Source organism: Lepidochelys kempii, chromosome 3, assembly GCF_965140265.1.
Source record: "Lepidochelys kempii isolate rLepKem1 chromosome 3, rLepKem1.hap2, whole genome shotgun sequence".
In the NCBI taxonomy this organism is placed as follows: domain Eukaryota; kingdom Metazoa; phylum Chordata; order Testudines; family Cheloniidae; genus Lepidochelys; species Lepidochelys kempii.
This window is the reverse complement of record NC_133258.1, coordinates 128,727,943-128,749,202: the sequence shown is the minus strand read 5'-3', so window position 1 is coordinate 128,749,202 and position 21,260 is coordinate 128,727,943. Positions and strand designations below refer to the sequence as shown.

The following is a 21,260-nucleotide window of genomic DNA, read 5'->3' as shown; positions in this document are numbered from 1 at the left end:
ACCCCTCTGTAATATGAAAATTGTTGATTAAAGCAATCTATCATGTTGAACATCACGGTATTAAAAAACTTGTTATAAAGATTGAGGGCCTAATTCTCCTCTCAAAATCTTTGTAAATCAAGAGTCTGTCCACTGAAGTAAAGGAGATCAGAATCAAGTCCCATATGTACAATGTTCACTTTTCATAACTGAATAACATAGCTGCTAATTTAAAATAATTTGTTAAGGTAGAAGTCCACACATGCTAAGGACTGAGCAATAAAAGCATATTTTTTAGCTAGGACATGACCGAAGATTCAAAAACCACACATAAAATTATATTTTCCTGCTCTAATACTTAAGACAGGGTTTGCCTGTTTTTAAAAAAGAGAAATTGTACATCTGTGGTGACAATTTGCATAACAAACTTTAGTCTTGTGCTTTTCCATGTCCTCACTTCAACTCTTGAGCCCTTATTTCATAAGCAGTGCCTAAAACGTCTATTGATTTTTATTTGGAATAAAATTTTAAAAAATGTTGATCCAGGTGTTTGTTTATTTTGACATCAAAACATTGTTAGTCTTTGTCAAAAACAAGTTTTTATATTTTTCCTAAGCACATTTCTCACTCTTCGGGATTGTCTCATAGTTCAATTATAGCTCTTTCCATAAGAGTAGTGGCTGAAATTGCAACAGATCAGGCTGGTCCCTTGCCTTGTGTGTTTGAGTAGTGGATTTCATTTTATAAAATTTCCTTAACACAAATGTGGACTTTCTAGGTTTGTTCTGGCTTTGTTCCTTATTCATGCCAGTTCTCTTTTCATACCCTGATTATGTCCAAAGATTTCTTAGGTTAAATTATCTTTGCTGGGTTCACATTATAGGTGGGTAAAATTAAGGTGTTATATGAATATGCATAGTGTTTCCATATATTCTTTTTATAGAGAGATTTTACATTGTTCCTCTCAATTATTGCAAAATGCAATAATTAAAAAGCTTACTGTGTTATTTTGGTTTAGCACTGTCAAGTGGTGAAATTGTATTCTTTATTTTAAATTCCATTTTAAACCCAGTTTGGCGCGCTCAGCATGAAAATATTTTTCTCACAGGGTATAGTTCTCGCCCCTATTTTATTGGCTGTCACAATGCAAATATGACAACTTTCTGTACTCCTTAATTGGTCTTGCATTTACTGTGGTTCACTAAAGTGTATGCAGCTATATTAATACTTAAGAATTATTTGTAAATGAACGTTATATATGTGTACATAGAAAATATCCTAAATAATAAACAAAAGAATTCAGGAAATTTGGCAGAACACCTTAGTTGCTTGGTAAGAACAAAATCATGACAGGATACTAGATATCTGAATTAGGGAGTAATACCAGGACTGTTGGTCACAGGATCAGTGGAGATCATATAGGTTGTGTACTGGAGAACTTTGTGAAAGAGAAACTGATGGTTGCCTGCCTGTAGTTTGACAGTAGCATTCACAAATCTCTGTTAGGTAAACCTGTTTGGAAACTGAAATTCCCGTGGTGTGAGGAATTCCAAAATGTCTCTCTCTCTCTCTATATATATATAAAGAATCTGAACAGAAAAAAAAAAGACATTTTGAAACTTCCTGCAGAACGAAATCCCCTAATTCGGTTTCAAATAAATCTCAAAAGAAAATGTCATTTCAATTATCTACATTTTGTTTCAATACTATCAAAATCATTTGGTTTTGACTGTCAATTAGAGTTTAGTTATATATGTTTATAATATAATATAAAAGTCAAAATGTTTGAGTATTTTGCCATGTCATAATATAAATATTTTTATGATTATATTATATATTTTTATATAAATTTCTAATGGGTAATTAGTACTGTAATGGCTGCTTGGTATTAGAATTAGTAATTGATATTCTAATTGTTTTTAATTGGTACTTGGTTTGTTCAGCCGGTATTCTAACTGGTCACTTGTAATTGGTCTAACTGGTATTTTGTTTAATAGTTTGTATAATATAGAAAAACAGGGAGCCCACCCAGAAGCCAGCCAGCTAGAATTCTGGGGCAGCCTGCCTGCCAGGTGGGCAGCTGGGGAGCCGGGCAGCATGCCCACTAGGTGGGCAACTGGGGAGTAGGCTAGCTGGGGATCCTAATTTTCTGCCAGCCTGCCTACTCAAGTGGGCAGGCGGGAGGGAGATCAGGTATGCCAGCTGGCCAGCCTATCTGGCTTCCACTGAAAATGTTGACGGAACTGGCATGTTCCTGTGGAACATTTCAATTTAATCAAATCAGCATTTTCCAATGGAAAATTTCTGACCAGTTCTACTCTTAGGATGTCACTCCACCAGATGAGAAACAGCCCAGTCATAGTAATCGGAGTAGGAGGAAGACTTAAAAATGAAAATATATTAGGGGAAAATCTTAGAAATACAAAAAAATTAACAATTTGTTAGTCTCTAAGGTGCCACAAGTACTCCTTTTCTTTTTGTTATATTTCAGGAATTATAGTAAATGTTGATTCACTACCATAAAAGAAACAAATAAATAGAAATAAAAAGTCCATATTAAAAACATCATCTGCTTTTTCCCATCCATCTTTTCTGTTTGCTTATACTGTAATATGAATAGTTTGGCTTCTCTTTCAGAACCTAAACATTTTGAGCAGTTACAGAAAATCATAGATATTTCTGTTCTTACTTCTCAAAGCCTGTCAGCTTTTCTAATTATTTGTATTTTCAAAAATATCTCCATTTAACATTGTAATGCCCAGTTTCATTTTTCTGGGATGCAATTTTTCTTTGTTTGTGTGGTGGTGGGGTGGGGTGGAATGGGGAATAGAATGCTTGAACAAAGCAATTTGTGTGTATCTTAAGTGATAAAAAGGAAAACCTACAGATAACTCTTTTTTTCTTCCTTTTACAATTAGTTTTCCTGCTGTAAATGCCAGATGTTTGTGGATAGGAAGCTCTGCTGGTTTGTTCATAATTAACTTGGCAAACTTTGAATTAGAAGCTGTTTTACATTATAAAGGTATGATCATAAAATATTTAATTACAGTTTGATAGAATTCATAAGTATTTATTTTTTCCCTCTGATCTGATGTGAATGCTGTAGGGATTGGTATGCAAAAATGGTTGCATAGGGCTGAAAGCCAGGGCTCCTGGTCAATACATGATTATAATTCGCATGCTGTCCCTTTTCCTAGTTGTGCTGATCAGTTGCACTAGCACACTGTTATGTAATGAATCTGCATCTAATTTTATCATTTATTTGTGATTATCAGACATAAGGGCTTTGTTCACGTTGCACTTTTACTGATGGAAATTGGGAATATCTTTACTGAAGACGATGGAGTTACACTGGTGTAAAATTAGTATAGAACTGATTTGCACCCAAAAGTTTCTCTGATTTAATTATATTTCCTGTTAAAAAAGGGACAATACCATTTTACAATTTTTCTGGTAAAGATTACAGTGGCCTCAGTATTCAGTTCGCTGGATCATGCGCATTAATGAGGAAGGCAGTTAATGGGAAGGTAAGTAGTACACAATTACTGTGTTTGTTAAACAAGTTATTAAGTATTCAGTAACTTTCAGGTGAACAGTGCAAATACTGTTCAATTATTTTTAAACTTCTCTGCTTTATTTTCTAAAGTTTTCTTATCAAAATATTGAAAGCATGCTAAATACATTTTTGTTTTACTTGCTGTGAGTTGTATAGTACTTTTCCTGAAGGTGGCTGATGATTCTACTGTATAGTCCATGAGTAACTTTAAAATCCCCACCACATATATACTATTATTAGTAACAAAAACCTAAATAGATTTTTCTAGTTTTTGATTTGAACTTCAGATAGTTATGTCACGAACAACAAATGAGGCAGGTGCAGGTGCTCTGGTGGAAGAAGACATGAGAAGACTTCCTCTCTCTTTCCCTCCCAATCCTTTTGAAAGAGCTCTGAAAGTTATTTGACAGTGTGGCAGCTGGTGCACCGCATCGTCAAGAAAGTTCATGGCCGGTTGCTTAGGGCATGTGAGTTTTGCTGCTGATGTGGCCTATTTGCTTCAGTGCTTGTTGCCCACAGGACTGTGAGCTGAGCCAAGGGCCTTATTCCTACTTAAAAACAGGAGCGTTTTTGTTTTAAAAATGACTTCTGCTCACTCATCCCTGCAGCTCAGGATCTTAATATAAATTCACTTCCTTGAAGACCCGTGGAATTTCCTCCTCGATACACTTCCTTTTCATGCTACTTTTGTGGTATCAGGATTGTAGAGGGGGTTAGAGTTCACACTTCACCCTGGGTATGCAGGCCTGTTTGGGAAGCAATTAAGTTCCTTAACTAGTTTGAACATATGTTTAGGAAGACAATGCTGCTCTCTTGAGTACGTCTTAACCGTTTGTTAGATGGATTAGAGCCACCCAAATAAAATCAGTTACTGGTTTATTAGCAGTTTTCATGAATGTTTAATGTTTTCATGAATAATCCCTCACTTTCTGCTATCATCAATAATGTTTATCTAGAGTTATAGCTTAATTTGAAGTGAGGAGGGGAATGTTACATCATGGTCTTGTCACTGCAGGTTTTCTGCTTGCTTACCTCAATGTTTGAAAATACAATTGCTTTGCTGGAGATTAACCTTGCTGCTTTGATGAGATCTCAGCAGAGTGATTTTCTCTTACGTGGAAAGGAGAAGAGGCTTTCAGTTATTGCAAGGTATGGGATGGTTTCAAATATTTGATGGTTCTAGTAGTGTCCCCATAGGTGCTCCACTTCAGGCGTGTTTATATTCCATGCACTTTTGATCTGAGATTTTTGGTAATAGTGCCCATTTGGCCCATGAGTGCACCCTACACATCCTCCTGCCCCGCACTGGGACTATATAGGGCTGTGCAGTCAAACCACCCTCAGTTCCTTCTCTACTGCTTCGTCCTGAGACAGAGTGTTAGTGTGTCTTTCTGTTCAAAACTACAAACTAATTACCTTTCGTACTTGCCTACGTACCTAGTGAGCTAACTAGCTTGTATTTTGAAGGGTTGGTCTCAATTCCTTCCCCCTTCTCCTCAGATCACTTTTGCTCTGGATTCAGAGGGGTAGCCATGTTAGTCTGTATCAGTAAAAACAATGAGGAGTCCTTGTGGCACCTTAGAGACTAACAAATTTGTTTGGGCCTAAGCTTTCGTGGGATATAACCCACTTCATCAGATGCATGGAGTGGAAATTACAGTAAGCAGGTATAAATATAAGCACATGAAAAGATGGGAGTTGCCTTACCAAGGGGCTGGGGCTGTCAGCGCTAACGAGGCCAATTCAGTTAGGATGGACGTAGCCCATTCCCAACAGCTGACAAGAAGGGGTGAATATCAACAGAGCACACAGCAAAATCCATAGACTTCAACAGAGAAAAGGAACTGTAAGAATAGGGTGCTTTGCCATGGGATTTTGGGTTTGTCTTGCCACTGCTCCAGGAGCATCAGATCGCGACCGACAAAGCCCGGCTCCCCTCTGCAACCAATCTGGCTGGCCACTAGATTGATCCAGACTCCAGACTGGTAACTATAAAAACATCAACTGGCAGGACTGTGTGCATGATGTGTATGTGTGTGTGTGACTGAAAAGCATATGCTAAATGTTGTATTTTCAGTAAATATGGCATATTTACCTTCTCTCTCATAAAAGATCCCATGTGCTTTGTATAGCATAACACGCATATCTATTCAAGGGACACCATCGTAGGACCCAACCACATCAGCCACACCATCAAGGGCTTGTTCACCTGCACATCTACCAATGTGATATATGCCATCATGTGGCAGCAATGCCCCTCTGCCTTGTACACTGGCCAAACTGGACAGTCTCTACGCAAAAGAATAAATGGACACAAATCAGACGTCAAGAATTTGTAACATTCAAAAACCAGTAGCACTTCAATCTCCCTGGACACTCAATAACAGACTTAAAAGTTGTCATTCTTCAACAAAAAACTTGAAAAATAAACTTCAACGAGAAACTGCAGAACTGGAATTAATTTGCAAATTTGACACCATCAAATTAGGCCTGAATAAAGATTGGGAGTGGCTGGGTCACTACAAAAAATAATTTTCCCTCTGTTGATATTCACCCCTTCTTGTCAAAAATATAACGTATAATATCTTATTCTAATATGAAGATCGTATCTAATGCAATTTTCTCGATTTTTATCTTTAGTTGCTCTCTGTTGCCAAATTCTCCATTGTGTACTGAGTCTTTCAAGAAAGAAAGCTGCAAACCTACCAATAAAAAAAAACTTGGTAAGTGTAAACCAATCTTAAGGTGAACAATCAACATACAGATTCTTCATAATATTACCTCGTATAGCTAACTAGTGCTATATCTAGTCAATATATTATTTTCTTTGTCAACTTGTAAGTTGCATTATATTTTCAATTCTATGCTTTATTTAGTGCTACTTTCCTTCCTAAAAAATGTACCTATATAAGTTGTGTTTTTAAAAAAATTAAACTTTTGAGAACTTTCTTTGGGGAATGTGGAACCTTTGATTGTGTCATGGCATGCACACAGAGGAGTTAGATAAAAAACATGAAATACTGTTGCTGGCAGATAGCACCATAACACTGTTTTATTTCTTAGAATGATAACCTGCAAGATCCCAAGAATAGAGAGACACAAAGCAGGCTGGTTCCTAAAACAGAGGGGCACAACTCACCTCACCTACTCTAGCTGTCTGTTTGTAAAATTGACCGGTTTTGGGTCCAGCTTTGCACACTTTCCTACAGAGTGCTCTCGTCTACAAGTAGGATGAGGACCCCACCTTGAAATTTGAAGTGACGGTCTACAATTTAACACAGTTTTCAGTGCACCACACCTTTTCAGTTTGCACATGTGATTCAAGTTAGTTAGTTTGTTCTTTTTCCAAGGAATTTTTCTGATAATTTTCAGTTTTGTCTTCTTTAAATGTGTATGTATTTATAATCAGTTTTCCGGTCCTCCTCTTGAATGAGTTGTCTTTTGACAACATGTGCTATCAGGAACAGTATCCCCAATAATGTCACGGCAAACCTGGTGGCTGACCTTTGTGACTTTATCCTCACTCACAACTATTCACATTTGGGGACAATATATACCTTCAAGTCAGCGGCACTGCTATGGGTACCCTCATGGCCCCACAGTATGCTAACATTTTTATGGCTGACTTAGAACAACGCTTCCTTAGCTCTTGTCCCCTAACACCCCTACTCGCGCTACATTGATGACATCTTCATATCTGGACCCATGGAAAAGAAGCCCTTGAGGAATTCCACCATGATTTCAACAATTTCCATCCCACCATCAACCTCAGCCTGGACCAATCCACACAAGCGGTCCATTTCCTGGACACTACTATGCTAATGTCAAGGTTCCTCCCCCACTCTGAACTCTAGGGTACAGATGTGGGGACCTGCATGAAAAACCTCCTAAGCTTATCTTTACCAGCTTAGGTCAAAACTTCCCCAAGGTACAAAATATTCCACCCGTTGTCCTTGGACTGGCCACTACCACCACCAAAGTAATACTGGTTACTGGGGAAGAGCTGTTTGGATGCGTCCTTCCCCCCAAAATACTTCCCAAAACCTTGCACCCCACTTCCTGGACAAGGTTTGGTAAAAAGCCTCACCAATTTGCCTAGGTGACTACAGACCCAGACCCTTGGATCTTAAGAACAATGAACAATCCTCCCAAAACTTGCACCCCCCTTTCCTGGGAAATGTTGGATAAAAAGCCTCACCAATTTGCATAGGTGACCACCGACCCAACCCCTTGGATCTGAGAACAATGAAAAAGCATTCAGTTTTCTTACAAGAAGACTTTTAATAAAAATAGAAGTAAATAGAAATAAAGAAATCCCCCCTGTAAAATCAGGATGGTAGATATCTTACAGGGTAATTAGATTCAAAAACATAGAGAACCCCTCTAGGCAAAACTTTAAGTTACAAAAAAGATACACAGACAGAAATAGTTATTCTATTCAGCACAATTCTTTTCTCAGCCATTTAAAGAAATCATAATCTAACACTTACCTAGCTAGATTACTTACTAAAAGTTCTAAGACTCCATTCCTGGTCTATACCCGGTAAAGACCAGCATATAGACAGACACACAGACCCTTTGTTTCTCTCCCTCCTCCCAGCTTTTGAAAGTATCTTGTCTCCTCATTGGTCATTTTGGTCAGGTGCCAGCGAGGTTACCTTTAGCTTCTTAACCCTTTACAGGTGAGAGGAGCTTTCCCCTGGCCAGGAGGGATTTCAAAGGGGTTTACCCTTCCCTTTATATTTATGACAGCTAATAAGCAATGGTCACATAAACACCACCCTATACCAGAAACCTACTGACCGCTATACTTACTTATTTACATGCCTCCAGCTTCTATCCAGGACACCCCACACGATCCATTGTCTACAGCCAAGCTCTACGATACAACCGCATTTGCTCCAATCCCTCAGACAGAGACAAACACCTACAAGATCTCTATCAAGCATTCTTAAAACTACAATACCCACCTGCTGAAGTGAAAAAACAGATTGACAGAGCCAGAAGAGTACCCAGAAGTCACCTACTACAGGACAGGCCGAACAAAGAAAATAACAGAACACCACTAGCTGTCACCTTCAGCCCCCAACTAAAACCTCTCCAGCGCATCATCACAGATTTACAACGTATCCTGAAAAATGATCCCTCACTCTCACAGATCTTGGGAGACAGACCAGTCCTTGCTTACAGACAGCCCCCCAGCCTGAAGCAAATACTCTCCAGCAACCATACACCACACAACAAAAACACTAACTAAGGAGCCTATCCTTGCAACAAAGCCTGATGCCAACTCTGTCCACATATTTATTCAAGTGACACCATCATAGGACCTAATCACATTAGCCACTCCATCAGGGGCTCGTTCATCTGCACATCTGCCAATGTGATATATGCCATCATGTGCCAGCAATGCCCCGCTGACATGTACATTGGCCAAACCGGACAGTCTCTACACAAAAGAATAAATGGACACAAATCTGACATCAGGAATCATAACATTCAAAAACCGGCAGGAGAACACTTCAGCCTCTCTGGCCACTCAGTAAAAGATTTAAGGGTGGTAATTTTGCAACAGAAAAGCTTCAAAAACAGACTCCAACGAGAAACTGCTGAGCTTGAATTAATATGCAAACTAGATACCATTAACTTGGGTTTGAATAGAGACTGGGAGTGGCTGGGTCATTACACATATTGAATCTGTTTCCCTAAGTTAAGTATCTTCACACTTTCTTGTCAACTGTCTAAATGGGCCATCTTGATTATCACTGCAAAAGTTTTTTTCTCCTGCTGATAATAGCTCATCTTAACTAATTAGCCTCTCACAGTTTGTATGGTAACTTCCAACTTATCAGTATGTGTATATATATATATATATCTATCTTCTTACTATATGTTCTATTCTGTGCATCCGATGAAGTGGGCTGTAGCCCAAGAAAGCTAATGCTCTAATAAATTTGTTAGTCTCTAAGGTGCCACAAGTACTCCTGTTCTTTTTGTATAATTATATATTGCTCAGACTTGTAGTCAATAGAGTTTCTAATAGTCAGTAGCATTAATAATGAAGATATAAGACATCTGCTCAGGGGGGTGTTATGTATGTAATTTCCCTTTGACTTTAGTGGGAGGAGGATGATGTGCATTCTCTAAAGTAGACTGATGTCTTACTTTCAGTTAGCTCCATAGTTCTCTGCAAAGAGTGCCATGTCTGTGCTGTCTAACACTGTCAGGATAGTGAATCCCGCTATGTCTGTGTTCATAACCATTGGCAACTTATGACTTTTGTAGAACATCATTCAAGCAAAGTATATCAGGCTGTCCATTATATCCTTCAAGAGGGACTAGAGATCAAGGCATAATTTGTATGGTTTGTCCTTACACTTTTAGCAAAAGATCTAGGGGCAGACGTAGCAAATGTAAACCCTGGGAAGCGTTATGAGCTTCAAAGGACTATTTTAAACAATGTTTCAGAGAATAAAAAACTGTTGGGGCAAATGCAATTAAGTGGGTATCCTAGAAAATACCTGGTGGGACGATGTGGTGGGGTATACAAACCTCACACTGGGCCTGAAGGGGTTAAAGGGTAATTACAGGGCCCAGGTAGCCCTTCCCCTATGGGCCCCTGAAGATGCTGCAACTGGAAGAGCTGGTTAAAAGGAACTCAGAAGTCAGGCAAAGGGTGATGGACAGGCTGCAGGAGAGAGGTTTCCTTCTCCAGGCAACCAGAGAGAAAGTTGAACTTGAGAGAGGACCACAGAGTGTGTAAGGCCCACAGGCAGGGCCTTGTCTACCCCCTCCCTTGAGAACCAGCAAGTCCAGTAGTCCTTGGCTCTTTTGGACTCTTTTTGTTAAATGATTGACTGTTAGGACTATAGGGGCCACACCCCAGACTGAAGGGCCATATAGGTAGGAAGTAGCCCAGGGCAGCAGACTTAGGCTCACTGCAGGAAGTACCCTGCTGTTGTTGCTTCCCACAGGGCCCTGGGCTTTGACCTGGTGGAGCGGGCAAGTCCGGATCCCCCCTACCACACCAACCTAAAGGCTGAGTCCCAGATATGGGTGGAGAGCTGAAGATTCCTGGTTTAGGATTAAGAACAAGCACTTTTGCTGTTCTGCCAGAGGGGCAAGGGGCTGGAAGCTGGGTGCACTAACCACTAGGATGCTTGGCCCCCGAGCACCCTATCACAGAGGGGTATGCGAATGGACCCAAGCTTTTTGAAGCTACACCCAGAGAAGAGAACTCCTTTCTGGCTGATTACTTATTCACAGTCTCTGCTGATCAAAGACCCAAACTGTACAAAGGAAAGGGTAACCTATGTATAGATGTCCTTGTTCTGAGCAAAAGCTGTTATGAACTTGTAACTGCAGAAAAACTCCTTAGTGGGTTTGAAGGACTGAATCCTACCAGAGCCCTTGCTGGGGTTGGGAGTGATCTCTGGTAAGCCTATTAGCATGCCTATAGGTTCTGTTGTTTTCTGTTAATGTTTTCTCTGTAATGCTTTCACTTAAGAATATATATGCTTGCTTAGATAGGGCTGTGTGGTAGCTTATAACTTTGGCAATTATATTGTTCAGAGCCTTTGAAGAGTAAGTAAAGCACAGATGCTAGCCTGGTTAGGCCACTTGGCTTGCTGGGGAGCTCATAGTTTAGGCAGGGAAATGTGCAGCGTAGAAAAATCCTGGTCAGCAGGGAAAGAGACATGGGTCTCTACCCAAGAGAGATTATGGGAGCCTAGAGTGGGTGTCCTTGCTGGACCATGAGTGGGAAAATACAGGAGCAGTTGCCCTGAACTGACACACTCTGAACAGACATTTTGCAATAACTGTACAGTGGATGGTTGTGTAATGACTTGCCCATAGAACAGTGGTCCCCAAATTTTTTATGTCATGCTCCCCTTCTGTGTCCCCCGCCCCACTGGGAGCAGGGCTGTGGCCAGGAGCTGCAGCCAGGAGCGGGAGCTGTGGCCAGGAGCTGGACCGGGAGCAGGAGCCACGGAGGGAGTGGGACTGGGGCTGGGCTGCAGTTGGGGCCAGGAGCTGAAGCCAGGGCCTCAGCTGGGGGAGTGGGAGGGGCCGGAGCCAGAGCGGAGCTAGGGGCAGAGCGCGGCTGGGTGGCGCTTCCTCCCTTCTTCCCATGGGGGCTGGTCTGGGCCCTGCTGCATCTCCTCAAAAATTCCTCCGTGCCCCTACCCCCCAAGGACCGCTGCCATAGAAGTTTCTTTCCAATGCTAGGAAATTAGTGGTTGGCTTGTGCTTTGGAGCATTGGGGTTTATTGGGTAAATTTAACAGAAGACTCATAATACAGTACCAGTTTTTTTAATCCTGATTCATATACTAACTTTCAGCTGTTGGATGTATCTGTTTAAATTATTTAAGGATGATTTCAAAGGTTCTTTAAATAATTTGTATGCTGATCAGTTTCCAAACAATTGCATGACATTTGTAGATAATAATAAAGTGGACCTGAGATTTGCTCTGATGAAACTGTTCCACACAAAAATGGTTGTTGCATTCTAGTGACTGGCTGCAAAACTATAAATTTTCCTGTAATTCAAGGCTTTTATGGAAGCTGGTATCAGAGATACCTATGATCACTTTCAAGTGAATGCTGTAGAAGGTGAAGATCTAATATTTAATAATTAAATTTTTAATCTGATGTTTAGCATTTGTTGTTTTATTTATTTGTCACATAAATGGCAATATGTAAGACAGAAATATAAATTGTATTCTCTCAACTGTCCAGTTACTGGTATTCTAGACAATTAATTTGCCATACCTTCCATAATTATTATCCACTTTTAAATATTTAGAATGCATAAGAATTTATACATAATGGAACATTTGCTGTCTCCTTATCTTAAAGAAATAATTTTCCTCTAACTTGAATTACGGAAATGTAACGTTAAGAAAATCCTCTACTAAAAGTTCAAACAATTTTAATGCAGGTATAAAGGGCGCAATGAAAGACCAGTCACTGGTTTTCCACAGTAAAATTAAGTCATCAGGCTACGCAACAGCACCACAGTGAGTAGAAATTCTATTGAAGATATTTTATACGGATGTAATATTACTGTACCTTGTTTCCTTTTTTATTGTGTAGAAATACCTTGTGGCAACTGTGGAATAAATGATGCATCGAAAATAATATAATGGTACAAAATATGGATAAATAGGCTGCTAACGATATGTTAGAAATTAAAATACCCACAGTTTATGAGCAATCTATTGGTACTTAATATCTCATTTAATCAGTAGGGATAGACACATCAACTGAGAGCAACGTTTCGTTCGCTGTACTTTTCTTGCTTCTTTCCTTCTCTTCCACTCTATGACGTTCTCTCTCCTTCAACATGTACTTTTGGTTTCTGTTTTTCTCTATTAAGTCTATTTAATAAAGAGTGTGCAATAATTCCCTCTTTCCTTTCTTTCTTGTATATGGTTCTTGCTCTCTTACCATCTCTCTCTCTCTCCTTGCTTCTGCAAAGGGAAACAATATCTTTTCCACTCCTCTGCACAGCTGAGAGGCAGCTTAAAGGGGATGGGGGAGGAGCACTAGGTAATAGTAGGATAACACCAACAGACCCCAGTCGTCGGCAGGCAGGATTAAACCTGGGCCCGCTGAAGCTTAGTTCATGAGCCTCTACTGTATAGCTAAAAGCCACTTGGCTCTTAGCTAAGGCTGTAGCAGACTCATTAATCTCTAAGGGGTCTCGGTGCCACTAGAGGGGACACCACACCCAGGAGGTGTGTGGGCAGGGTGGATAAAAATCAAGTATTTTTTTTTTTTAAAAAGAAAAAACAATTGGATTTTTTAAATTTAAATTGGATTTTTTTTGATAAAATGCTTTTTGAGGGAAAAACCTATCTAAAGATTGTTTTAATTAAGATATGTTATAGCTCAAAGGTATCTCATCATGGAATAGGGATTATAAATTCTAATTCTATACTATGAGACAATATATTAATGTAATGTTTAAGAAAACTTTTGTAAATGATTTCCAATAGTTCATGGATTAGGGACCCAATTTTATGGGGTTACACAGGCTTCTGTATAGATTATTTAGGTTAATCTTTCTATCTACTCAATGGGACTCAGTGCTCAGGTTAGAAGATACCATCAGAGATGCTTAGTTTTGCAGATCTCAAACTGTGGATTTGTGTCTCCAGAGGTAACATGCTTGTTAACAGCCAAAAATGTTTTAAAATCAATAAATAATATATAGAGGTGAGAAATAACAGACCTCAACTCTATTGCCCCTCTGCAAATTTGAGTACACAGAGTCAATCCCTTACCTCTCTCTAAAAGTGCAAAGTTTCTAAAAGTTCAACGAGTAGAAGATTGTTGAGGGTGGAATAGATCTGGACAAGGAGAAGTCTGGAGATAAATGTGAGATGCGAGGGACATATGCTTGTTTTGTTAAAATATTATATGTTTGATGTTGAAGAAAAACATCAAGAATACTTAACTTTGTTTTAGTTAAATAAAACAATTTAAATGTCTGTCTGGTGGTGATCTACTCCTAATACATCACGCCAAGAAAATCCTCCAAATATTAATGATTAACCTTTTGAATTGGAGATAGTTCACCTCCCAGTGACTTCCTAAATATCTGCTTCATTTACCAAAGGTAATTGAAATAACCAAACAATCTGAAAAGTTTTCAAAATAAATCACTGTTTAAATATGTATAGTGTGTACCTTCTAAAAATGAAACCTACATCTATCTCTGAGTTGTGAAGAATATGTATTAAGGTTATAACAACCAACAAGAATGCACTTTTATGTAGAAAACCATGATTAAATCGAGTCTTCCTGACTAGTGATTTAAATCAATTTGATTTAAATCAAATCCACCCTGTGTGTGGGTTACAGTAGCACTGCAGAAGCAACTTTCCCTGTGATTCCTGACAGTGCAGGAAGCCCATTAAGGCTGCACACAGTAGCACTGTGACAGCTCAGTTCAAGCTCTTCTGCAGCTGCTGTCTTCAGAAGTAGCCAGTGCTAAACCTTCCAGTAATCATTCCTCTTCTGCTGCTGCTTCACAGTGGAGGAGTATAGCAGGAGGGGAGGTAGCCACCAGGCCTAACGCCAGTTACTTCATGTGGTAGCATCAATTAATGCTTAGGGCAACCCTTGCTTTGAGTACAAAAAGGAGGTAGGTTAGAGATGTCATCAGGGCTTCTTTCTCTCCCCCATTTTCATCAGATGCCAAGTCCTTTAACCTTCAAGGTTCTCTTGTTTATATTTCAGGGCACAAGTGTGCCCTTCTCAGCCACTTTTAACTATCAACTGGAATCTGTACTCACTGGCACGTACTCATGACAACTACCATTTCCCCTAGTTTTTCTGAATGGGCAGAGGGTGAAAGTAATTTAACTAACATGACATGTTTTAACCCCATAAAGATTTTTGTACTCATGTCACAATGTGACCATCCAGGTTAAATAAGTGACTAAGTTAGGTTGCCTGCATATAACTCAGAGTAGAATTTAGACCAATAGCTCCCAAAACATTATATCCACATTGGGTGTAAGTTTTATATAAACACACAAGATTCTTAGATCCCAGAGCCAGTTAAGTGCGCGTGTGTGTAAATATGTGTATATTGTGTGTGAGTGTATAATATTTGTATGGATATTCATAAATATGAATAGCTATGGTAAGATGAAGGAGGAGTTATGCTACAATTGTATGGGCCATCAGTTTGGGTCCTTAAAGGAGACTTGGAGAGAAGGGTAAAATTGTTTGATTTGGGCTGGGAGGGCTTATGGTTGTGTGAGATGATTGATTGGGGCTGGGAACAATCATACATGCTAGAAACTGCCATCTCCTACTGGCAACTTTTTCATGTCCTCTCAAAATTTGTAGAATGAGCTTTGTCCACTTAATACAGTGACATCCTGCTAACTACTTGTGTAGAAAGGCTGCTGTTCAGAATTAGATATCTCAGGCCTTCATGTTCTTCAAAGTGTAGCACCCATCAAATGTGTTATCACAAGCAATATTTGGTGAACTAGAAAGTAAGATGATTACAGGGATCTAATCTTCTGTTGATGTGTGTACATATTTCTCACTGTCACTAATGGAACAACTGCATGTATGAAGAGGAAAACAGAATCACTGTTGTTTTAAATAAAATACTTATTCCTGAACAATGTTTTAGAAGTGCCTTTATAGAAGTATAGCAAAGCCTGTTTTCTTCTTTGCAGAATGACCATGTTTTCTCCAAAGACTAACTTGAAGAAAAATAACAAGATATCAGAGTGGAAGAGCAGTTGCAAACGGTAGGTAATTCAGTGGATGCACTAAAAAAAAATTGAAATGATTTTAAATAGATGTTTTACTTGAAAAGGTATTTTGCAGTTACCTACCTCCTCTATTGGACATTTTTAAATTGGGGATATGATTTGAGCTAAAATGCTTCTTAGGTTTGCTATGAGATGCATTTTTCTGATGTATAGCTGGAAAAACTGCTAAATGTACTCTAAAGACATTTTAGGTTATATTCATTAATTTTAACTAAGCTTTATGTACAAAAGATAACATTTATTGTTCTCTCTATTTTTAAAATGATTCATTTAACTTAAAAAAGCATATTTGTGCTAAAAGAGTTCAGAACCATAGTGTTTTCAATGTGTAGTTCTAGTCTGAAAAGTGACTAAATATGGCTTCATAAGGTTCTGTGCTTATTGTAGCTCATTGAGTTCAGATGTATTGTTCATTTTACAAGTGGAAATATATTTGGCCTGATTCACCACGCCAGTTCTACGCCTGTGTGCGTCCATTGAAATCAAAACTTTTTCCCCCTCGTAAACATATGCAGTCCCATTGGATATAATGAAGCTGCACAGATTTTAGTTAGGGTGGAATTTGACCTGTAGAATTATCATCACTGCCAATGATACACAATCCAGGTCTCAGTGTGATCTTAAGGAGTTGACAGTTTTATGCTGAGTCGTGCAATGGATGTACCACACCCATTTGTTCCTAACTGCCAACCCTGTAAATTCACCCTGGGATCTGGCTTATGTATGATGCAAAGGCAAAAATGAAGTGTGACAGTAGTGGTTGCTCTTAGCTTTTCTTTTTTAATAGCATTTCTGAAATGTATAATAGCATAGTGCTAGATGGTGCACTCCTTATTCACTTTGGAAAGCATTCAGATGAATAGTACTATTGATTTTAAGAAAGACTTGTATAATCAAGTATATAGTATCTAATTCCCACTCTGTGTTGACTCTGTGGTACTAACGAGTAAAACAAAACAGTTTTTATTTGTGACTGAAATAAGCGGATACGACACACCAGGAGTATATATGCTGAGTAAGAAAGCGTTTTTACACCTTCACTTTTGAGAGTAGAACCATATTTTAAGGCACTGTCCCTAAGTAATTTTTTTTATCGGCAAGAAATAATATAACAAACTGATTTTATTTTTTGGTATAGTTATCTGAAAAAACACTTTAACTTGGAATTCATTCATTATTAGGCTACCCGAACAAGGCTGCCGTTGTAACACGTAACCAGCACATCCATCGTACTGTCTGTAAACTGGAAAATATTGGTTCATCTTGAAAGAATTAGTGGTTATTTTTTAATTGGCAAGCAGAATAATGTAAAGGGATGCATTGAGAGTCCTAATTCCTGATAACTTTTGCATAGATGATGGTAAATTATTGACATTGATGAAAACAGATACCATACTTGTAACCTTCCTTTCTGATGTCAGTCCAATCCTTCAGTTGGATGCAAGCAGGTGAACTTCAGCATCTGCATGGGGTGCCTTTGAGATTGTGCAGGTGCGAGTGTCTGCATATCTACATCTCACTGCAGAACCGGGGCCTAAAGTGTCATTTCAGTGGTTTTTCTGACCTTTGGCAGGGAACAGTATTCTGGAGATGCTTATTGTGGCTCGGTGGTTTAGCTAAGGCTGAGCTGAGTTTTGCATTAAAAGTAAGGATTTACCCTCTGTTTATGTATAAGCTTGGAAGGATTAGATTTTTATTGGCAGATGTTAATAAATACAAACTGAGTAAAAATATTTCATTGATAATTAAAATTCACAGATAGGCAAAGTAAGTAAAGTGCTGCTAGAGAACTTATTGGAGTTTTATTTAAGGATATTTACTTTGTATATTTTGACATGTGGTGATAATTTGTGTTTTACTATTATGAAGATTTAATTTTTTGAAAAAAGAAAAGGAGTACTTGTGGCACCTTAGAGACTAACCAATTTATTTGAGCATGAGCTTTCGTGAGCTACAGCTCACTTCATTGGATCATTAAATAACTATTGTTTGAGTCCCCCCATAATTTCCAGCAACTATTAACTTTTAAATAATTAAAAATAATGCTTAAAAATATAAATATCCTGTGATGGGTTGCATTACAAAAACCCCCTTGGGGTTGCCAACTGATGTGCCAAGACTACTTCTGCCCCTGCCAGCTTGGGACTCCAGAACCCTGCCTGGTTGTACCAGATATGCTTGCCGGCCACAAACACAGACCCAGGTCTGAACCATGTACCACAAACTGCAAGCTTAACTGAAAGCAACTTAAGAAGTGTTCCTGTCTTTAACACTAAGATGTCCAACTCCCAATGGGGTCCAAACCCCAAATAAATCCATTTTACCCTGTATAAAGCTTATACAGGGTAAACTCATAAATTGTTCGCCCTCTATAACACAGAGAGAGATGCATAGCTGTTTGCCACCCCCCCATCCTCCAAGGTATTAATGCATACTCTGGGTTAAATAATAAATAAAAGGTGATTTTATTAAATAAATCCTACTTTCTGTAAGTGGTTCCAAGTAATAGCAGACAGAACAAAGTGAATTACCAAGCAAAATAAAATAAAACACGCAAGTCTATGCCTAATACAGTAAGAAAACTGAATGCTGATAAAACCTCACCCTCAGAGGAGGTATTCCAGTAAGGTTCCTTTTACAGACTAGTCTCATTCTAGTCTGGGTTGAACAATCACTCACCGCCCCCTCTCCCCGTGGTTACTGTCCTTTGTTCCAGTTTCTTTCAGGTATCCTTTTGGGGTGGAGAGGCTTTCTCTTGAGCCAGCTGAAGACCAAATGGAAGGGTCTCCCAGGGGTTTAAACAGACTTTCTCTTGTGGGTGGACACCCCTCCCTGTCGCTGTGTAGAATCCAGCTACAAAATGGAGTTTTGGAGTTACATGGGCAAGTCACATGTCCAGGCATGACTGAGTTCCTTACCAGCCAAGCTACATTCCTAGGAAAGCTCAGATGTGGATTGGCATCTCCAAGTTCATTGTTGGCTTCAGGGCTTCTTGCTTGGGCACTTACTGAGAATAGTCTTTTCTCAGGAAGCTGACCAACTGCTTCACTGAGGCTATTTAAAATTAAACAAGTATACAGCCAATATTCATAACTTCGAGTACAAAAATGACACATGCATACAAATAGGATGAATATATTCAGAAGATCATAACCTTTGCAGAGATATGTTACATAGTATATGTAGCATAAAACATATTCTAGTTATGTCATATATACATTCGTACGCATATTTCCATAAAGCCTTATTGGGTGCAATGTCACATATCCATCAAAATTATATTACAAAATCATGCTGCCAAGTCTACTTATGAATGGAAAATTCAACATATCTTCACCTACTTACATAGTTTTTGAATGCAGAATGGATTTTGCTGAGAATTTACAAGGACATCCATTAACTAGTTTGAGTTAAACTGATTTAAAAAGGGTTCTTTAAGAAATTTAGTATCAGGAGTTCTGGATATCTCAGTAATGGAACACCAGAGTCTTCAAACTCCCCATATAGTTAAAATTATGGAAGTGTTGTGGATAGTCTATATTTGAGAAGATCAGGTTGAAATTCAGTTAAGTTACTGGTGCATCCAATTGTTATGATCACAGACAGGGGCAAGTCAACAGCTCATGTCACTCTTAACTGGCATCATTGTGACTGCAAAGGTAAGTCAAACAATCATAACCCTTCCTTTACAGCCAATTTCCATTCTACAGTGCTATTGGTTGTGGTGAGTCAGGGGTATGAGGGAGATTCAGATCATGGTATGTCAAGAGGTCTCCTTGATAGGTCAGTTGTTCCAGTTGTTACTGTTTTTTAAAAGATTCCCTGACCCCATGCTACCTTGGAGGTTCGTGCTTTTGTCAAGGTTCCTCCCCCACTCTGAACTCTAGGGTACAGATGTGGGGACCTGCATGAAAAACCTCCTAAGCTTATCTTTACCAGCTTAGGTCAAAACTTCCCCAAGGTACAAAATATTCCACCCGTTGTCCTTGGACTGGCCGCTACCACCACCAAAGTAATACTGGTTACTGGGGAAGAGCTGTTTGGACGCGTCCTTCCCCCCAAAATACTTCCCAAAACCTTGCACCCCACTTCCTGGACAAGGTTTGGTAAAAAGCCTCACCAATTTGCCTAGGTGACTACAGACCCAAACCCTTGGATCTGAGAACAAAGAAAAAGCATTCAGTTTGCTTACAAGAAGACTTTTAATAAAAATAGAAGTAGATAGAAGTAAAGGAATCACTCCTGTAAAATCAGGATGGTAGATACCTTACAGGGTAATTAGATTCAAAAACATAGAGAACCCCTCTAGGCAAAACCTTAAGTTACAAAAAAGATACACAGACAGAAATAGTTATTCTATTCAGCACAATTCTTTTCTCAGCCATTTAAAGAAATCATAGTCTAACACATACCTAGCTAGATTACTTACTAAAAGTTCTAAGACTCCATTCCTGGTCGATCCCCGGCAGAAACCAGCATAAGACAGACACACAGACCCTTTGTTTCTCTCCCTCCTCCCAGCTTTTGAAAGTATCTTGTCTCCTCATTGGTCATTTTGGTCAGGTGCCAGCGAGGTTACCTTTAGCTTCTTAACCCTTTACAGGTGAGAGGAGCTTTCCCCTGGCCAGGAGGGATTTCAAAGGGGTTTACCCTTCCCTTTATATTTATGACAGCTTTAAAGGCTCCCATCCCCATGACACAGTGGCCTTGAATCCGCTGTGTACTAGAGCAGCAATATTACGGGACCTGCAGCAAGCAGCTATAAACCTTGGTTAACTGGCCAGTATGCTTTGGCTGCTCTAGAGGAGTGTGAAGCACCCATAGCATACCAGTGAATCTGACCCTAAACGTCAAAATAAAATTATCTAATTTAGGGTTGATACTATGTATCTTCAAATCATTAGAAGTATTTGCATGGTAGCATTCTTTTTAGGATTCTTGTTTATTGTTAATATATACAAATTTTAATATTTAAAAAAAACCAGAAAATTCCCAGACAAAACTGTTATGATGGAGTTAAAGCTGAGAAAAATATAAATATCTTAAGGGAAAGAAACATAAAAAATTCTACAATTACCCCAAAAATCCAGCATTATAAGCCCAGGAAATTCAGACTTAAGCTTAACTTTAAAAGAAATCCAGACATGTCAATGTATGGAATACCCAGTTAAGGCACACAAAGAACATTAACTCTGCCCTGTAATGACACCATAAGAAGTAAATATGAAAAAAAATCATTAAAAATAGTTTTAATTTGGAACCAGGAGCACTAATATGCATCATTCATAATTGTACAGTTATTGCTTGTTCTGACTACAGGGCAGAATTTAGATTGTCTGCATACTTGGTGTATTCGCACAACTTCAGATTTTGGATTTTTATTTTTAAAGTTAACATTGACTCAATTTCCTGGGTTTC

General features: G+C 38.9%; 1 protein-coding gene across 9 annotated transcripts in view; it reads left to right on the top strand.

The window, feature by feature from the left end:
• WDR27 (WD repeat domain 27) overlaps positions 1-21,260 on the top strand; it is a 189,414-nt gene that overhangs the window by 33,336 nt on the left and 134,818 nt on the right. For 8 of the 9 annotated variants that reach the window (XR_012158137.1, XM_073337965.1, XM_073337962.1 and 5 more), the window contains 6 exons: positions 2,898-3,001; positions 3,439-3,506; positions 4,551-4,684; positions 6,176-6,258; positions 12,479-12,557; positions 15,744-15,818. Coding sequence is in view for 8 of the 9 variants with exons in the window: in XM_073337965.1 (XP_073194066.1) it covers positions 2,898-3,001; positions 3,439-3,506; positions 4,551-4,684; positions 6,176-6,258; positions 12,479-12,557; positions 15,744-15,818 (543 nt within the window). In the remaining variant the exon portion in view is untranslated. The remainder of the gene's footprint in view (positions 1-2,897; positions 3,002-3,438; positions 3,507-4,550; positions 4,685-6,175; positions 6,259-12,478; positions 12,558-15,743; positions 15,819-21,260) is intronic. The other variant, XM_073337966.1, reaches the window with a different exon arrangement.